This window comes from Eublepharis macularius, chromosome 19 (assembly GCF_028583425.1).
Source record: "Eublepharis macularius isolate TG4126 chromosome 19, MPM_Emac_v1.0, whole genome shotgun sequence".
In the NCBI taxonomy this organism is placed as follows: domain Eukaryota; kingdom Metazoa; phylum Chordata; class Lepidosauria; order Squamata; family Eublepharidae; genus Eublepharis; species Eublepharis macularius.
The window spans coordinates 5,280,584-5,300,347 of NC_072808.1; the positions used below are offsets into that span (position 1 = coordinate 5,280,584).

At 45.3% G+C, this 19,764-nt stretch overlaps 1 protein-coding gene across 1 annotated transcript; it reads right to left on the reverse strand.

Moving 5' to 3' along the window:
* Nucleotides 1-12,976: 12,976 nt before the first annotated feature.
* ATP5MC2 (ATP synthase membrane subunit c locus 2) lies at nucleotides 12,977-19,537 on the reverse strand. Its single transcript, XM_055003975.1, has 5 exons — nucleotides 19,455-19,537; nucleotides 16,613-16,686; nucleotides 15,253-15,330; nucleotides 14,483-14,673; nucleotides 12,977-13,257 (listed from the first exon to the last, which is right to left on the reverse strand). The coding sequence occupies exons 2-5, from the start codon at nucleotides 16,649-16,651 to the stop codon at nucleotides 13,143-13,145; spliced, it is 423 nt and encodes a 140-aa protein (XP_054859950.1). The 5' UTR covers nucleotides 16,652-16,686; nucleotides 19,455-19,537; the 3' UTR covers nucleotides 12,977-13,142.
* Between the last annotated feature and the right edge of the window lie 227 nt (nucleotides 19,538-19,764).

Sequence of the window (19,764 nt, forward strand, 5' to 3'; positions counted from 1 at the left end):
GGATCATAGAAGCCTGAGAATATAGTTGAATAGATTGCAGTAGTTGTAGTAACATTAAAATCTTTGTTCCAAGGATGGACCACCACTGACTTTAGCATAGATGTGCCTATAATACAGTTCTTTGTACAAAATCAAAAAGACTGCAGTCTTTATTATTTATTTATTAAGCTTTTATCCCGCCCTCCCCGCAAACGAGCTCAGGGCAAGTTACAATAATAAAACATAATTTACAATAAAATCATAACATTCCATAAAACCACCCTCAGACAACGACCCTATAACCCGCCCCTGCCAATCATACACGATAATGGGAAGAAGATGGGGAAACAGGCTATACAATTTGCAAGATAACTAGTGCCCCAGTGGCAAAGCAACTAGGTCCACACTAGGGTTGCCAGCCTCCAGGTAGTGGCTGGAGATCTCCCGGAATTACAACTGGTCTCCAGGTCACCGAGACCAGTTCACCTGGAGAAAATGGCTACTTTTGGGGGTGGACTCTATTGAATTATGCTATGCCAAGGTCCTTTCCCTCCCCAAACCCCACTTTCTCCAGGTTTCACACCCCAGATCTCCAGGAATTTCCCAACTTGGAGCTGGCAACCCTAGCCCACATCCCCTTGCATCTAGAAGTATATTCCCATCTGTGCATGGTAGATGTCCTTCCTCTGCCCCACCTTACTTTCAGTCGGATGCACCTCCCAAAATAAGTGGGTGTTAGCTCACTTGCTTCAGCAGTAGAGATGCATGCACTCCTATGGGGACCCGAAATGGTTTACAACGTTCTCCTCTCCTGACTTTTATCCCTCAACCAACACACTAAGAGGTGGTGCAGACAACGACCAACGTATCTGCGGGACCGCCTCTCCCTATATGGGCCCCAGAGGACACTTCGATCAGGTGACAAACAGCTGCAAGTGGTCTAGGGTTGCCAGCTCCAAGTTGGGAAATTCCTGGAGATCTGGGGGATGAAACCTGGAGAAACCTGGAGAAAGTGGGGTTTGGGAAGGGAAAGGACCTTAGCATGGCATAATTTCAGAGAGTCCACTCCCCAAAGTAGCCATTTTCTCCAGGTGAACTGATCTCTGTGGCCTGGAGACCGGTTGTAATTCCGGGAGATCTCCAGCCACTATCTGGAGGCTGGCAACCCTATAGTGGTCCCTGGCCCCAGGGAGGCCTGCTCAGCCTCGACCAGGGCCAGGGCCTTTTTAGTCCTGGCTCCAACCTGGTGGAACGCTCTGTCCAATGAGACCAGGGCCCTGCAGGATTTATTATCTTTCTGCTGTGCCTGTAAGACAGAGCTGTTCTGCCAGGCGTATGGTGGAGGCTGAGCTGGGCCCCTACCGGCCAAATAGAGGCGAACGCCCTCCCTGCTAGAGGCATCCACCTCTGACCTTTCTTTCAACCAGCTATGCAAGGAATCTTAACATGGTGGATTAGTGGCGGACTGAAATTGATAAACTGATTATTCCTGCACGTCCTTCCTTGTACTTTTAAATACTTGTACTGTTTTAATATTGTTGTTTAATTGTAAAAAATTTTAAATCGCTGTTATTAATGTGCTGTTTTATCGAATGTAATCCGCCCTGAGCCTGCCAGTTCAGGGAAGGTAAATAAATAGAAATAAAATAAATAAAAGGTAAGTCCGAGAGAGAGACCCAAGGTCACGCAAAGAATCTTCATAGAATAGTGGAGGTTTCAACCCGAAACTCCCAGATTCTACTCCAGCATTCTAACCACTACACTGCACTACCCTGGCTCTGTTTTATATTTTATATCTTCCATTTTATTTATTTTATTTGTTTTTCTTTATGTCATTTATAGTCTGCCTTTCTCACTGAGACTCAAGGCAGATTACACAGTGTGAAACCAGTTCAGTCAATTTTAAGGACATTTCCATAAACAACGCCATAGGGTGAATAAACTCAAGATTACAAAGACATGGCATTAGCAAGAATCCAATACAGAGTTGAAGAAATACTGAAACAAAACAGAAGCAATTCTAGGGCTGACATTAGACCACATGAAGCACAGGTAGCTCATAGGAACACATATTTAAGACAACAGGTAGTACATAAGGCAACACAGGGGTGAAGTCTATGGTTCCTAACTCATTAGCAAAGCATCAGAGCCCCTCCCAACAATACAAAAGCCTTTTTGAATAATTTGGTTTTGCATCGTTTGCAGGACTTAAATACTCAAATTATTTTTTCTGTTAAATGGAAGCAATACCCTTTGTGACTCTTTAGTTGCTTCATTCACCATCCAAGTTGGACAGAACTTTGATTAAGGCTTACATAATGGGGACGGGGGCTCCACTTTGTGAGGCTTGTTTGGCAGTGTTTTAATTCTGTATCTTGCGGCGTGATTTTGCATGTTAACAACCATGCGATCGGAGGATTATCGCTCGTTTGTTTTGGGCTAGGCTGAAATGACTGACATGATTCATAACCGGCTGGCTGGCTGGCTTCTTGCTAATTATTGTGCAATTTGCTATGGCCTATGGCTTAAATAATAAACTTGTCATGTTAATGCTTCATTGGTCCTGGGGATACCAAACCCAAGGAAACTGAAATCATTATCTACACCCACACATAGCAATGAAGAACTAAATACATTTTTATCATATTGTCAATGGTTTCACTAGTGAGGGGGGTGGGTTGGGGAAATGCCATCTCTAAATATGGGGTTTGAGTCCAGTGACACTTTCGAAACCCACAAGTTTTTCAGAGTGTCTGAAGCTGTGACTCTCGAAAGCTTGCATTCTCAAAATCTTGTTGGTCTCTAAGGTACCACTGGACTCAAATCCTGCTGTTCTACTGCAGACCAACACGGCTACCTATCTATAAATATGGGGTGTTATTCTAGTGAATTTGTATACCTGTAATTTTAATAATAATAATAATAACAACAACAACATTTGATTTATATACCACCCTTCAGGACAACTTAATGCCCACTCAGAGTGGTTTACAAAGTATGTCATTATTATCCCCACAACAAAACACCTTGTGAGGGCGGTGGGGCTGAGAGAACTCTGAGAGAGCTGTGACTGACCCAAGGTCACCCAGCTGGCTTCAAGCAGAGGAGTGGGGAATCAAACCCAGCTCTCCAGATCAGAGTCCCGTGCTCTTAACCACTACAGCAAACTGGCTCTCTTTTATATATGCAGGACCCATGATGATGAAGATAACAACTGCACTTATATACCGCTCTTCTAGACAGATTAGTGCCTCACCCAGAGCAGTGAACAAATTAGTATTATTATTATGCCCACAATGCAGCTGGAGAGTTGGGGTTGAGAGGAGGGGCTTACCCAAGGCCGCCTACCGAGCTCATGGCAGTCGTAGGATTCGAACCAGCAGAGTGCTGATTCGCAACCGAACCACTTAACCACTGTGCTACAGCAGCTCCCAGCATAGACTTTTTTGGTTGACCAAGGGGATCTTCTCTCTTTTTCACCAGCAGAAAAGTTGGATTCAGCCCAATGCAATTAAATCTGAAAGTGTTTTAAACTTAGTCTTTTCTCCGTTCCACTCCATCGTTCTTTCTTGCTTCAGTATTAGTTTGGGTTAATGCTTGTCCATTTTTAAGGTTGTGGTCAGTGGATCAGTTATGGTTTTTTGTTCTACACAGTACCATGGTAGTATGGTTTTAGTTAGAAACAACTATCATTCTTGGAACATTACAAATATACACAAATGTAGACCCTACTAATACTGATTGTTGCCTCAAACTCAGGTGTTCTGTGTCAGTGTGTCTTTCAGTCTGTTACTTTCAAGGATTATTATTATTATTATTATTATTATTATTAGATTTATAAACCGCCCATCCTCAGGGGTGGTAAACAATGTCTACATCTTCCTTGACTTTGAGAACTGAGCCTATTCGATTTCCGTATTTGGCATCCCAAACATGAGGAAAAGAACTTGAGTGAAACAATGGCTGAATTAACTAAGGTAAAAAAAATAATTAAAATATAACGGAAGGGGATCTCCAACATCGCTTGTTCTTTCTACACAAAATAATATTTCCTCTTCCAGGTGTTTGCCTGATCTTTCCTAAAACTCAGATTCTAGTTTCATTTGGCACTAAGCGCTTTACTAGATGAGACATACAATATCTATGACCAGAACTCCTGTCCTGACACCTTGAATGTCATTTAAAAGCAGGGAAGGGGCTGACCTGGATCAAAGCCATTGTGGTAGTGGTAGTCTTCACCATTCTGCTCCATGCCTTCTCCCAAATAAATATCCACCCCTATACAATTATTAGTTCCAGTAAAGGAGACGTTCCAGTTTCAGTGGAACTTTCTTGCCAATAATTGTGCTTTTGGATCAATCTTAAATTAGAAGGCTTTCGAGAAAGCAGCTGGTGTAGTATACATACCCTGGGAAGGCCTCCGATTCTCGCTCACTCATTCCCATTGGCTGAGAAAGTGGAATGCCAGCAATGGAACACTAATGAACAGTGCGTATTCTGTGAGAGGCATGAAAGGTTAGCTTTTTTTGGTAGAACAGGTTGAAATGGAGCTGTATGTTACTGGAACGTAACTGACAACACAGAGGTTAGGAAAGCTAAGAGGAAGCATAGAAAAAGGATGGCTTATTAAGGTAGAGGGAGAGAGGAAGGCTGAAGAAAAGAGGTGGAAGAAGCCAGGGAACAATAATCTAGTGGGAAAGGAAGACTGGGGAAAGTCTTCATGAAGGCCACGAGTAGACATGCACTGTTGTGATGAAGAGGGAAAACAGAAGCAAAGGGGCAGGCAGGGGGTCAGCGTCACATCAGCTGAGAAGATTTCCCATGCTGATTTGAGTTTTAGCCAGCCTGTTCTTTGGTTACAGTCTTTTACAGCATGACTACCAGAGATCTTTAAATTGGAAGTCCCTGGGACTGCATCTGGGTCTAGCTGACCTTGGAAAGACCCCCCCCCCCCCAAAACCAAAATTAGCACACACATTCTACTCCCTACTATTCCCACTCTGCAAAAAGGCTCCCTTTGTACAATGGTTGTTTAACACAGCAGAACTCAAAGCTGCCCTACAGTGCTGGGAGGGCCTAGTGGTTAAAAAAGAAAGAAAAACTCGTATTTGGCTGGAGTGGGGGCGGTAGAAAGAAGAAACAAAAAGGTAGGAGCGGCTGATTAACCCGGCACTAACTGTAAAAAAGTGTAATTGCCTTGTTAACAATAATGTGTCATTGGGAGTAATAGACTCAAAACTGACACAGATTAAGCAAATGATATGTAAGTGAGCTAGATACTATTTGCTGCCGTTTCCATTAATTAAATTTATGAGCCATGGTGCTATTTAAACTATAGTGCTCTGTTCTTCCAGCATGCTGGGGGAATGAGCTGTGGACTACCCTTGGGTTTGGACAGATGGAGAAAAGTCAACTGGAAGAAAGAGGAGGGAGATGGTGCACCCCCCCCTCCAAAAAAAAGCCCCGGCCAAACCCTTTGCCTTAAAACTGTGCTGCTCTACTGATGCTTGCCAGGAAAGGAGGTTGTTCTTTTATATCCAAAGTCTTCAAAGGGTGGGCAAAAGCCCCGTGGCGCAGAGTGGTATGCTGCAGTACTGCAGCCCAAACTCTGCTCACAACCTGAGTTCGATTCCAGCGGAAGCCAGGTTCAGGTCGCCGGCTCAAGGATGACTCAGCCTTCCATCCATCCGAGGTAACGTTCCCCCATGGGTCAGTAATGACTCGGTGCTTGCACAGAGGACTACCTTTACCTTTACCAAAGGGTGGGCAGATCATCTCTAAAAAATCCAAGCTAGTAGAAGTGAATGTTTCTCCCCCTAATTCCCTGCTCAGTCCTCTAGCACTCACTTGTATCTCAGTTGGGCTCCCAAGCCAAAGGTGAATCCAGCATTTATAATCTTTCAGTCCTACAAAAGGTGAGGTTCAACATCCGAGTTTGTGGATGGTGCAAGGGGAAGACAGGGAAGCTACGAGAAAATGAATAACAGCAGGAGTTTACCATGGTCATAGAGCCAGAGGGGTTAGCCGTGTTAGTCTGCAGTAGCAAAAAAAGTAAAGAGCCCAGTAGCACCTTTAAGACTAACCAACTTTACTGTAGGATAAGCTTTCGAGAACCACAGCTCTCTTCGTCAGATGCAGATGCTAGTCTTAAAGGAGCTACTGGGCTCTTTACTATTTAGCAGGAGCTCAATCATCGTTGTCTTTAGGGTCACACCCGCCCTCCACCCTGGAACTGCTCCTGTTCTTTTAAAGATACAGGTTTTTGCTACATGGAAGTACACCTGTTGAAACTGTGAGTCAGGCATCTAGTAAAGGACGGGGTGTGGGGGAGAAACCTAAAGTCAATTAGCTGTCATTCATTAGCATAGGAAAGAACCTGGGGAAATGTGTTTATTTCATTTATACCATACTTTTCTCCTCAATGGGGAACCAAAGTGGCTTACGGCCTTCCCCTCTCCTCCGTTATATCTTCACAGGTAGGTTAGGCTAAGGTTGTTCTGTCCCAAGGCCACCCAGTGACAGAGCTGGTCTTTGATCCTCAGCCTCCCAGATCCCATTAGGATCTAACTCTGCCATACAGTAAGGCGTGAATGTGTCACGTAGCGTTGCCTTTCTCAAGCAGGCTGGCTCCTGTTCCTTTAACATGGAAAGATGCACCAGCCATTTCTTATCTCCTGCTGCAGCCCCAAATAGCCCCCAATGGTGCTCCAGGGACTCCCTGGCAGGGAGGGACAGCGGACCTCTGGGGGCAACCTGTCAAGGGGTATTTTCTGCTGCAGTGGGAAGGAAAAGGCAAGAAAGTTGTGCTCTGCAGACTTTCTTCTATCCATGGGGAGACACTGGTGGATCCAACCCAGTAACAGGTGCAACATCATGGTGTGACCGTACATGGATTTGAACAGAGATCTCCCCAGCATAAATACCAACATTCCACAGTGCCTCTTAAATAACAGCCTTGCTAGCAGTACCTCAGATGCAAAATAGGATGCACAGCTGTTGGAAGGATGTCCAAGCTAGAACAGCCCACTTCCAAGGAGGCTTTCAGAAGGTTATATCATAAAGGTGTGCCCATTTTCCTCAAGAGAGTGAGAACCAAGCTACAAGTGACGCCTGACACAGGTTGGACACTTGTCAGCTTCCCTCAAGTTTTGATGGGAAATGTAGGCCTCCTGGTCTTGCAGCTGTAATGGAGAGCCAAGCTGTAAAGCCAGGACGCCTACATTTCCCATCAAAACTTGAGGGAAGCTGACAAGTGTCCAACCTGTGTCAGGCGTCACTTGTAGCTTGGCTCTCAGAGAGGTACAGACGAGGACTGAGGAAATCAAATTCCCACTCAGCCACAAAGCTGACCAGCTGACTTTGGTCCAGTCATTCTTTCTTTGCTTACATGCTTCATAGGGTTGTGGCACGGATAAAATGGAGAAGAGAGTCACGTGCATCTTCCAAAGACCACACGGCAAAGGGATTAAAAAAAACAACCAGTGATTGATAGATAACCTTGACCTATGGCCTCCCAGAATTTGAAAGTGCAATAGTATCGTAATTGCCAACACCAAGAAAATTATGAACAACCAAGTCCTTACTTCTCCACTGTTGAGCTAGAAAACACTTTCAAGAAACAAGAGCAAGAAAGAAAAACGTAACTTGCTAACTGCTCCAAGGAAAACAGGGTGGATCTAAAACTTGGATCCCTTCCCAGATCCACAGAAAGTGCTACCTTCACGTATCACCCTTGGCAGGTTTGGCATTTAACATGGAAGTCAAATGACCATAAAACCAAAAGAGCTATTTGGGAAGTTATCTTGCCCCCTCACCCGAAATATGTTGCTGATTATCGTGTTCTTGGTGTATGGAAGTTTAAACAGGGATTTTTCTTGAAGAGAGTTTAGGACCACCAAGTATAGCTAGCGAATACATAAGATTTTCAATTATAGTAAAGGTTGCCAACTGACCAGAACACTGTAGTTTTTTCTGTACCATCACCAGCAGATAGATCTGCAGAAATCAGCAGGCGAAGCTTTACAGGGGATCCATCAACACCTGGTTCTTGAGAGCTTACTTCAAAGCAAGAGCTCCATTAGAACAGACCTCTCGGAACTTTCAATGTCATCTCTGATTGGTGAACTTGTTTTAACCTGGTAGAGCAAAGCATTATGGTTTGGTCTAGTAAAGGATCTCTTCGCATCGTTTTTCTGTTTCTTTCTTTCTTGCTGGCTGCAGAGAGGCCACTGTGGCTCTATGCCCAAATTCTTTTTCCTGGCTTGTGTTTGAGAACAGGCCAGCTCTCAAGTTTTTTCTGCCAAGCAGAGAGGGAACCTTCCTTTTTTCCCTGCCGACCCAAAGATAGCACAGAAAACAGGTCCGGGAACTAGGATGAGGCATCCCTCTCTTCCAAAATCCTTATGGATGGTGTTTTGTTAATTGCATGCAGAGCAAGCCTTGAAATCCAAAAGTAAAAGCCAAAAAAAATGGCATTGCAAAACTTGACTTTACCACTACCAGCCCCTCCTTCTCGACTCCTTTCTAATGCCTTCCTCTGGGCCTGGGAGGCAGAACTGCTTACATTACATTCGGTTTATTTATGCAGTCTTCAACTCCATGGCACTTACTTTACTGGAAAGTAGGAAAAAAGTGAAGCCCCAGAGGCTACTTTGATGCCTGGCTGGTGGACCAAAGCCGTGTTCACAGCCATCAGAAGTACAAGCATACAAAATATAGTTTGTAGGAAAAAAGAGCATGACAAAGTTTAAGAGTCAAAGAACCATTTTGCTGAGCAGGGGCAATTGGCTCTGGTGGTTGTTCAGGTGGAAGAAATATCGGTCTACATAGTGAACATACCACCTCTCTTTAAAGTCACCACAATCTTCCAGAGGAGTTAGCCGTGTTAGTCTGTAGTAGCAAAATAGAAAAGAGTCCAGTAGCACCTTTAAGACTAACCAACTTTACAGTAGCATAAGCTTTTGAGAATCACAGTTCATTGCATCTGACGAAGAGAACTGTGATTCTCAAAAGCTTATGCTACAGTAAAGTTGGTTAGTTTTAAAGGTGCTACTGGACTCTTTTCTATTTCAGTCTTCCAGGTTAATCCTTTGAAGTTTATTCCTTAAATTGTATTCACAGCCAACCCCATTGCATGATCTGGTAATCAAGTTGGGTGTGGAATTAACACAAAGACACACACACACATATTCAGAACTGTAGGAGTTAGCAATTCCTTTCTTTCGTATTGTATATACAGGAGTGATTCAGCCACATTCTTTATCAGAGTTCCTCATTAATCATACTGTTTTGTTAAGTGAGAAAAGGCTGTGACCGATGAGAAGGCAACACTGCAGCTGTATTTCCAACACTGGTGTACCACTGCATGCGTATTTCTGACAGTCCCTCCCAGTGCTTTCCACAGAAGAAAAGCAAGGATGCCTCTGTCTTCTGCCCTAACATCAAGTGCTGCAAAACACCTGAAACGCAAGGGAAGCAATGCCCGGTGTGGATACCAAGCCCAGATTTGGTGTTCTACATAGCTAGCAGGAACATGTACAGTTGCATGGCAAGTGCTGGCCGCGTTGCCATGATGGAGTTCCCTGATAGTGACTGGCCCAAGGTCACACGGTAAGCTCCCATGACGGAGTGGAGATTCCAACCTGGGTCTCCTAGACCCTAGGCCAACACTCTCAACCACCACACACCCTACTGGCCGGCACCAATTACTTCTCCCCAGTGCCTTTTATATGAATCATTCAGACAGTAAAAGGGTCCAGTAGCACCTTTAAGACTAACCAACTTTATTGCAGCATAAGCTTTCAAGAACCACAGCTCTCTTCGTCAGATGCAATAGTAAAGAGTCCAGTAGCACCTTTAAGACTAACCAACTTTATTGCAGCATAAGCTTTCAAGAACCACAGCTCTCTTCGTCAGATGCAATAGTAAAGAGTCCAGTAGCACCTTTAAGACTAACCAACTTTATCGTAGCATAAGCTTTCGAGAACCACAGCTCTCTTCGTCAGATGCACAGCACCACAGAGAGCTGCGGTTCTCGAAAGCTTATGCTACGATAAAGTGTGTTAGTCTTAAAGGTGCTACTGGACTCTACAATTTTGCAACTACAGACTAACATAGCTAACTCCTCTGGATCTCTCAGACAGGACACTGACTATGCAGTTCAGATACAAAGTAGGTAGCCCTCCCTTGGTTTTTTTAACACCCTTCCCTCACTCAGCTCATTTTATCGTTGGCCTGGCTGGTTCAGAATGTTAGCAGGTTTCCAAAACACAGACACACACAACTGTAACAAACACCAACCCAGCTGGTTCCCTAGCAACACCAAGAGGAGCAGATTGCTAGGGCCAGCTGTGGGTCTTCGAACAAGCTGCAACGTGTATGGATACAGGTTAAGCCCCGTTAGGAATCCCTAAAGCACTTTTGAGCCGGCTGTTTACACACAGAGTCATATTTGGGTCAGATGAATGGCGTAGCACAGGGGTTTTGCTAGGACAGTTTGGCACAAAGTATTGAAAAGGGAACGAGAATAATTGTACGGGTTGGAATACATTTGCTGTGAAGAAATGTTTTAACTTTTGGAGGCTTAAGATCAGGAAGGAAGAGGAAGGGAAGACGTTAAGAGTTTTTTTCTGAAATTATGAATGATTTGAAGACGGGGAAATTTTTTCTCCCACCCTAATGCTAGAACGTACCCTGACCTGGATAGCCCAGACAAACCCAATCTCGTCGGATCTTGGAAGCTAAGCAGGGTCGTCTTAGAAAGTAATTGGATGGGAGACCTCCAAAGAAGATTGGGGTTGCAGAAGTAGACAATATCAAAACTACCTTTGTTAATCTCTTGCCTTGAAAACCCCCAGCAGGGGTCGCCACAAGCCAGCTATGACTTGACGGCACTTTCCACCACCAATGCTAGAACTTAGGGGGAATGATGCTGATCAGCGCGGTGGCTAGAGGGTTGGGTGTGAGGTTTCACCCAACACCTTGGTTTTAGCCAGTTCAGTGTTAGGCACCCCTTCAAACCACAGTGGGAGAACTAATCAAAACACTGTGTTGTTGAAAACATCTTAGATGTGCTGATGGTCTCCGTGGATTTAAATTTCTTAAATGGATTAGAATCAATTCACGGAGGTCTAGCAATGGCTGATGACAATAGCTTAAATGGACCCTCCAAATTCAGAGGCAGTGTTCAGCTGAAGATAAAGGTGTTAGAGATAAAAAACATGGGCAGACCATTCCTTTATTTATATTTAATATTTATTTATTTAAACCAGTGCTGATCTTTGTATTCACTTCTGCTGAGACGCTACTATCTGGAAACGCTACGTGGCAGGCCCCAGAGAAACTGAGCTGGGAGAAGCCTCGGTTTTAAATGTGGGCAGCTGTCCACACAGGTCAGCGGATAGCACCGCATGACCTGTGATGGCCCAAAGGAGCATCAACATATGTGGGCTGCACAGACTATTCTGGGAGCCTGTCTGTGCTTTGCTAGGAGCGCTCTTTGGGTATCGACTTGGTTGGGTTTAAGACAGAACACCGCACCTGCAGAAGACGTATCAGTTCGTCAGACGTGTCCTATTAACTCGCGCAAGGTTACCTTAGCAGAGCAGGACCTATCAGGTTCATAATCACCATAAATGGGACAGGGTAACAGAGTGGTCAGCGTACTGGATTCAAATTCATCCCTTCTATGAAGCTCACCAGGTGACCTTACACCAGTCATTTTCTCTTCGCCTAACCAAGCTCATGAGATTTTCATGATGGGGACAGTATGGGTTGAATCCAGACCAACTTGGTGCAAGTTTGGTGTAGTGGTTAACGGCGCGGGACTCTAATTTGGAGAGCCAGGTTTGATTCCCCACTCCTCCACTTGAAGCCAGCTGGGTGACCTTGGGTCAGTCACAGCTCTCTTAGAGCTCTCTCAGCCCCACCCACCTCACAAGGTGTTTTGTTGTGGGGATAATAATGACATACTTTGTAAACCGCTCTGAGTGGGCATTAAGTTGCCCTGAAGGGTGGTATATAAATCGAATGTTGTTGTTATTGTTAACTTTACTCCTAACAGAAATTTTTGCTGAGTCCTTCTTGCTGCACCCTCCCTGCTTCATGTTGTTCCTCAGGACTGGAGATTCATGAAGATAAAGGGCTTCACTGGAAGAGGGAAGGCAGGAAAGTTCCATCCTGCTGATGGAAAATTTAGTTTGGCTCCAACCCCATGGGCTGGATCCGTGCATTCCTTGTGCACGTGGAAACACTGTGTTGGATCCAACTCTATATGTCTTTGCCAATTACAGTCCTTCAGTTGGCACCTTCTGGCTGTTGCCCCACTCAAGACAGCCCCCTTGGCATCTCCCACAGCCTGGTCTTTACCAGTAGCGGCTTCTATTTTGTACATCAGACTCCTGGAGTAGGTGAATGGGCCTCATCTTCAGAAATTTGGGGGCAGCAATGTAAGGCCATCTTATTTGCTAGGACTTTTAATGGGCTTTGAGCTGCAGCTGTTTCTTTGGAATGGTTTTTAAAGTATCATGTATGGTTTTAATTTGGAACTGTAAGCTGCCTTGAGCCACAAGGAAAAGATGGGTTATAAATATTTGTATAAATAAACATACAATACCCTGAGCTCCTAGAGGAAGGGCGGGTTAAAATGCAATAGAAACGTAATAGATCTTACATAACAATTACAGCCAAGTCCAAAAGAAAAGCAAAACATTTTTTAAGGGGGAAACCCCACCCTAAAATCCTCAAGAATTCTCATACTGAAACTGAAGTTTTAGGCTTTGAAAGTTCAGTTTCTTGTTTACATGTCTGGCATGAACATCACATCATGGATGAAAAGCAGAGGTCTGAAATACTCAGATCTGGATTTGAGCTACAAAGATTACGTAATCGAGGCCAGCCACCCATCAGCGGCCAGATTGGTAGAGCTGTGCGTTCACGGTTGAAGAAAGATACCGGGGTTCAGCCGCTAGCCAAGAAACCACCAAGAAGAGCAAGAAAATGTATATCAATACAGTATTTATTCTCTTTCCCCCTCTGAGCCAGACGGATTCAGTTAACGGACAGGCTCTCCCGATCTGCCGCAGAACATCAGGCTGGAGTACACACGGGACTAAACACAGAGGAATGAGTGGGAAGCGCACGGCAGGCGGCCACGTCGGGATCCTTCACATGGCAAAGAGAATGAGGAAAGCCACCATCAGGCAAAACAGGCCCATGGCCTCGGAGAGTGCAAAACCCAGGATGGCATAGGAGAAGAGCTGCTGCTTCAAGGAAGGGTTTCTGCAATGGAAAGAGAGAGGCCAGTGAGTGAGGCAAACAGCACAGTGCTCCCGTGGTGCTAGCATCTCTCTCCTGCTGCGAGGCACTGTGAGGGAGGGACAGGGCTACAGGGACATCCCTCCAAACAGCATGATTTTAGAACAGGAGAAAGTCCTCACTGCCTAACCTAACACAGCCTTGCAATAAACGGATTATGTTTACCCCATTTTCTGCATAAAAGGAAGGCCGTATTGATAACAATGCACTTCTTATCCTGGTGCACCAGGATAAAAAGTGTGTCATGGCCAATACGGCCTCCAGAGGGTGCTGCCGCCGGCGCCGTGGGATGGCCAGCGTTCCTGGATTTTCTAGGGCCCGGTTTTTAAAAAACGGGCTCTGTTGCTAGTTCTACATAATGAGCAAACCAGAAGTGGTTTAAGAAGGTAATTTTTATAATGGAATTAGAAGTGCAGTGGAACAAAACAGTCCCGGAAAATGCCTTTATAATGGCTCTACTGCAATGATTATTGTAGATTATCACCTTACCTTTACTGCATTTTAGTTCCATACCAGGGTTAGTCCAGTACATGGCCTGAGTTTGATATCATACACTGGGTGCCGCCGTTCCAGGGAACCCCGATCTTCACTGAAATTTATCAAGGGTTCCCCAACAATGGGAGACAACTCTGTAACTCCACTTTTTGCACTGTTTATAGTCAACCTTGCCTTGGGTAGTTTGCGGTTTGCATTGTTCTCTAATTCTGTAATCCTAGTCCTATTCATTGGTTATCTTATGCTGTATGATTAGACTGTTTTAGAATCTGCAATCTGTCTGGAGTTTCAGAGATACAGGTAGGGTATAAATATAGTAAATGCAATAAAATAAAAGTTTACCTGCCCACACATGCACATTCAAGCCATATGGGACAAGAAAGAAAGAAAAAAGAAAGAAAGAAAAACAAAACCCAAAACACTATTCTACAGCATGCATTCTTACAAAGAAGCCACTATGAGAACCAGCTTTAGAAATCCAGATTTTAAACAGTTCACCACGGTGGGCTCATGGCATGGATGTAGTCAGATTCCCAAATACCTAGAAATTCCTACTTACAGACATCAGCTAGTGACCAACACACAAATTAAGTCTCTGGCTTACTGAGCCAGGATGTGTGCCTCCTTCCAAACCCGCTGGGTGGTCTTCCCAGACCTGTGTGGCTTTCGACTGTGGTTCAAAAATTCTACATACCTGGCATAACCAATGATGAGACTGCCAAATACGGTCCCAATGCCAGCACCAGAGCCAGCCACACCCACGGTGGCAGCGCCAGCACCGATAAACTTGGCGGCAGTGTCAATGTCCCTGGAGACAGCGCTGGTTTGGAACTCCCGGCGCAACACCGGCAAGAGCTCATTCTGCGTAGCAGAGATGCAGCGGGGCTGGGAGGAAGAAACAGGAAAGGAGAGAAAAGTTTGCAGCCCAACATGATGCTCCATGGCTTTGAAATAGCCCACAAATGCATCGATGGCCCCACAGAACACTACAGTAGCTATTAACACACCTTGCTTCTGATTGAGGGCTGCCAATACATGGCTTGAGCTTGACATCATATGACAGTTACCAAATCCTTCCAGGGAACCACAAGCCTCCCTGAATGCTTATCAGGGGTTCTTCAATAATGGCAAGACAACACACCCCTGAAGACATCATCTTTCAGAGAGGTAAGCTCTTCAACTCTGCAAGCTCAGGTTGAAATAAACGTTACTCTTGAAGGTGCTTCACTGGGATGATGTTTTGATTTTACACCTTTTTGCAAAGACGGCACCTGTTGCCTCACGATGCCCCCCTAATGACAACACTGTAATTCAGCAACCCAACTTCTCTCCTTTCTTACTCAGTTAAAGCAACTACACAGCATTTCCTAGCCGAGTTCCTGCTAGCTTCCCGCGCAGCATCCCTTCCACAGGCCAAGTTACTTCGCGCTTACACAACAGAGCCTAGAAGCGACACTGATTTACCTCGCTCGTCCTGCCTTCAAACCGATTCAGTAGAGAGGCAGAAATGGGCCTGCAGAGCAGCTGGGAGCTGTTCCTCACCTGCACAGAGAAAAAGTAAACTGAAGACACACAACCGAGGGCAATTCCCAACAGTATGAACTTTTTTTTTTGCAAGCACACACAAGTTTAGTTATTAGAAGCAGTCTACAGTTATCAGGAACAACCATGACGCAGGGGCTCGAGTAAGGCCTCCTTGGCTGGTCTACAAAGAGTTCTGACTGGCAATTAGTCCAATTCTGTTTCTACTCCAAATTTCCCTTATGGAGAGGAATGTGTAGGAACCATAAACCAGCCCAGCAGATTTTATCCCTGTGCCTCTTCCCGGACAGGTGTGGATGCTGGCTGTTCGCCTACTACAGTTCTATCCCGCTCTTTCTCTTAGAAGCAGAAAAGAGCAAGAGTCCAGTAGCACTTCTAAGACTAAGAAAATTTGCGGTAGGGTATAAGCTTTTGTGAGCCACAACTCACTTCTTTATCTGAAGATAAAGAAGGTATCAGGGGGAAGGGGAAGAGAACATCCCCGACTGTACTACAGTCAGTCCTCTGCAGCAGCCCTGGGAAAGAGCATTACATCCCCATTACAGTAAAAGTTCTGCCCTGGAGGTAGGTAGCGTGCACAAGAGGCAACTGAATCATTTCACTAAAAGTGCAACTTAAGAAATTTGGTATTATGCGTTCAAGTTTTTGGCAGGAGGGTTGACTGATGGAAGACAAGCAAAAGAAAATGAATGAGCGTCTAAGGGCAGAGGGACAGGAACTAACAGCCCCAACCAAACTGAAAGCAAGTGTGGCATACTAGTCGGACTACAATCTGGGAAACTTAGGATATGGGAAACCCAGGTTCAAATCTTCACTATGTTATGGAAGCTCACTTAGTGACCTTGGTTGACTCTCTCAGCCTAACCTACTCATAGGAGTGTGACTTAGTTAGCTGTTTGCGGTCCACACTGGGGAGAAAAGTGGAGTATAAAGATCCAAAGAATGAGCTAAGTCCCAACCACTGAACTCCAGGCGTCAAGCTAACACATTTAGATTCATAAAAGCACCCAGTTGTTTTCAGATTTTTTTTCTTGGCCATCATGAGGACTAGAAACACGCTCCTTTCCTTTGTAAGGAAAGGGAAATGAAAAAGGAAAGGAAAAAAAATTCACAGAAGCAATTATATTGCAAATCAGAGGCCATGCTCCATGCTTGATGGCACAATTAGAATTATGCAGACTGCTAATCTTCTGAGCCTGTTTGCCAAGGTGGGCAGAAATGCTGAAAAAGAGGGTAATTTTTAAAAACAGCATCCCAGATAAGATCCATCTTTGGTACTCACAAGGGCGGGAGCGGAGACGAACTTTGCACAGGTATACATATTCAGGGACGTTGGGGAGCGGCCACACTCAACAGCTGGAAAAGAACCAAACATCACAACATTAGGAGAAGAGTGCCCCAAACGTCCTATTGCTTGCTGCCAACAGAAAGCCATCATAGAAGGAAGGTTCATGGCAGAACTGATTCATGGAAAACAACACGGTCCAAGGCTCACATTCATAAAGACCACCACGAGAGAAAAATGCAACTTGGAAATCTTGCAACCCCCCACCCCCACCACGAAGAGGACACAACACAGTACAATACCTACAGGGCAGGAAAACGTAAATGTTAGCGGAAGGAGGGCTCAGGAAGGAGGGAGCCTATAGGTTTGACCACCCAGCCATCCAAGAATTTTGGCACTGACTTCATTCCAGCGCTTCAAGGTTTGGTCCTGTCATTGCCAGACTGGATTCTATCCTTTTAAAACAAAAGCCCTAAAGTACAACAGGCCGGTGTGTTCCTCTGGTGTTTCTGTCCTATCCATTCCCCAAAGGTTCAGCACGGATAAATGGAACCAATACGACAAAAGTCTGAAGATAGTACTAAAATTGTAATTTTTAAAGGTTGGCCTGATAGGCTTTGTATCATCTCTAGAAAAGGGTCAGGCTGGGCATTTGGGGAGCCCTCGCAGAGAACCCCAAAGAACTGGGGAAGAGCTATCAAGAAAGCCTACCCAGATTCTTGCTAATGAAACCAGCACATGAATGGCACAGTTCAGGATTTAGGCTGACTCTCCACTGCCACAGATTTGCCGCACGTCAAAAACTGAAGCATGAAATTCACCTGGAGAGGCCATGCCAATATTTACGTACTTCGTTTGTACCTTCCACCCCCTTTTCTCCCCAAGGGGAATCCTAAGTGGCTTACAGCATTCTCCCCTTCTCTAAAACTGCTCAGTAACTGCCTGAAGCAGCACTGGCCCTAGTTTTTCACCATGCCACGCCACTTCCTTTTTTTTAAACAAAGCATCATCTGGGAAAACGATTGCCCCAGAAGCTCACATAACTCTTCTTATGGGGATGAGACATAAGAAGAAGCACATTTGGTCCCAAAGGTTCATATGCAGAGGATAAGAAAGCTCAAACTGGTTTCCAAACTGATCTCAAGTCAACAATAGCCACTAATTGAGTAGTACAACGAGTAGTGAACTGCAACAAGATTAAGATGACAGCACTAGCTAGACAAGCTTTTAAAAAGGAAAGAAAGTAAAGTAAGTCTCTAAAGTGGCCCTGGACTCCTAACAAAACTGATTCCATCATAAGTTTGTGAGTCAGACCTAACTAAAAGAGCTCTGACTTGTGAAAGCATATGTTGGAATAAATTTTGTTAGCTTCTGGAGTACTACAAGACTCCTATTTTATTTTGCAGCTATAGGCCAACATGGGCCGTTTCCACACATCTTCTCCCCCTCCCGAAAAATGTGCAAAACTTACGGAATGACGCACATTCATGGTGCAATTTTCCATCATGACTATGCTTCGTGGTGCGTTTTCTCATGCACACGCCATACTGGCCTACAGATGCTCATTTAGCAAAGTGGGTAGCTCGTAGAATCTATGATCCTTTTCAGCCTCTATTAATATCTGTTTCATGGACAGTGTTCTACAGATCTCACAAATTTAATGGATCAAAAAACAAAAGCCAGATAATACTTCTTTGAATTACATTCTACTTTTAACATACTTTTACAATACTTATACTACTTTTTTTGAATATTTTTCAAATTATACTTTTTAAAAGGGGAGGAGGAAGTATATGTCTCAGCAAAGACATTCTCATGACTTCTGTTTCCCCAACCCTTTTTATAGCATTTGGTCTGATTAGGCGTTCTGCAGAACTGAAAAACCTGCACATAATTGTGACATTTTGTTAGTCTTATAGGTGCTACTAGACTCTTTTCTACGGCTACAGACAGACTAAATGAAGAAGGGAGCTGTGGCTCATGAAAGCTCACATCCTATCACAAATTTTGTGTCTTATGAGGTGCTACTGGACTCTTGCTCTTTTCTACTGCTACAGACAAATATGGCTACTAGTGTTGCCAGGTCCTGGTTGAGAAATTCTTGGAAATTTGGGGGATGGACCCTGGAGAGGGTGGGGTTTGTGGAAGTGAGGGGCCTCAGAATAGCACGATGCCATAGACGCCACCCTCAAAAGCAGACCTCTATCACCTGGAGATCAACTGTAATTCTGGGAGATCTCCAGCCACCACCTGGAGGCTGGCAACCCTAACAGCTACCCATCTTGATTTTTTTTTTCTCCAGGGGAACTGATTTCTATCGTCTGGAGATCAATAATAGATCTGGGGGGGATGGGGTATCTCCAGGTTCCACCTGGAGGTTGGCAACCATAAAAGAGGTCTCCCTGGAATCCTAGGTAAGCCGCCTTAAATTCCAGGAGAGAAGGCGGGATATAAACGCACGGGGTCGACAGAATAAATGATGCATTTTCTTAAAGGTGACCTTCTGCATAAGCAAAGGACCGCTCCCCTAGATGCATCAGCCTGGCCAGGCAGTAACAGAACAGAGCGAACTGGACCTCATGGGCCTCCGTCGGGGAAAAAAAAGAACCTTCATCTTTGGCTCCGCCCACCGGCCAAGAACGTTCCCAAGGTTGGCCACGCCCACCCCCGGCTCCTTCTCAGCCCGCTGACACGGGGCTTGTCCTTCTCGGCCCCGCCGTTTGTCCCTTTTGTGACAGGAAGCGCCCGAAGGGAAGGGACCGGCGGAGAAGCTCGAGGCTGCGGAAGGGAGGAAGCGAAACCTCCCTCCGCGTCTCCGGCCCGGACTCCGCGACCCTACCTGCTGCTCAGGGGGAAGCCAGCGAGAGGAGGGCCACCGTTTTGCGCAGGCGCGAGCGGAAGGACGAATGACGCGCATCCGCAGGGCTACCCGGAAGGCTGTACCATAGATAGTCAGGTGGCTAGAGCGCCTGCCACCAAAAATGGGGCGTTTCGTGTGCCGCGGCGCCCTCTGCATGACGCGGTGATGGCGCTGCCGGGGGGGGGGGGGGGAGTCTGAGCTTAGTAAGAAAAACCCAGAATGGAAAAATTCAGCCTTTATTCCCTCAGGGCTTCTTGGATGGAAAAGCAGTGATGTCCTTCATGCTTCC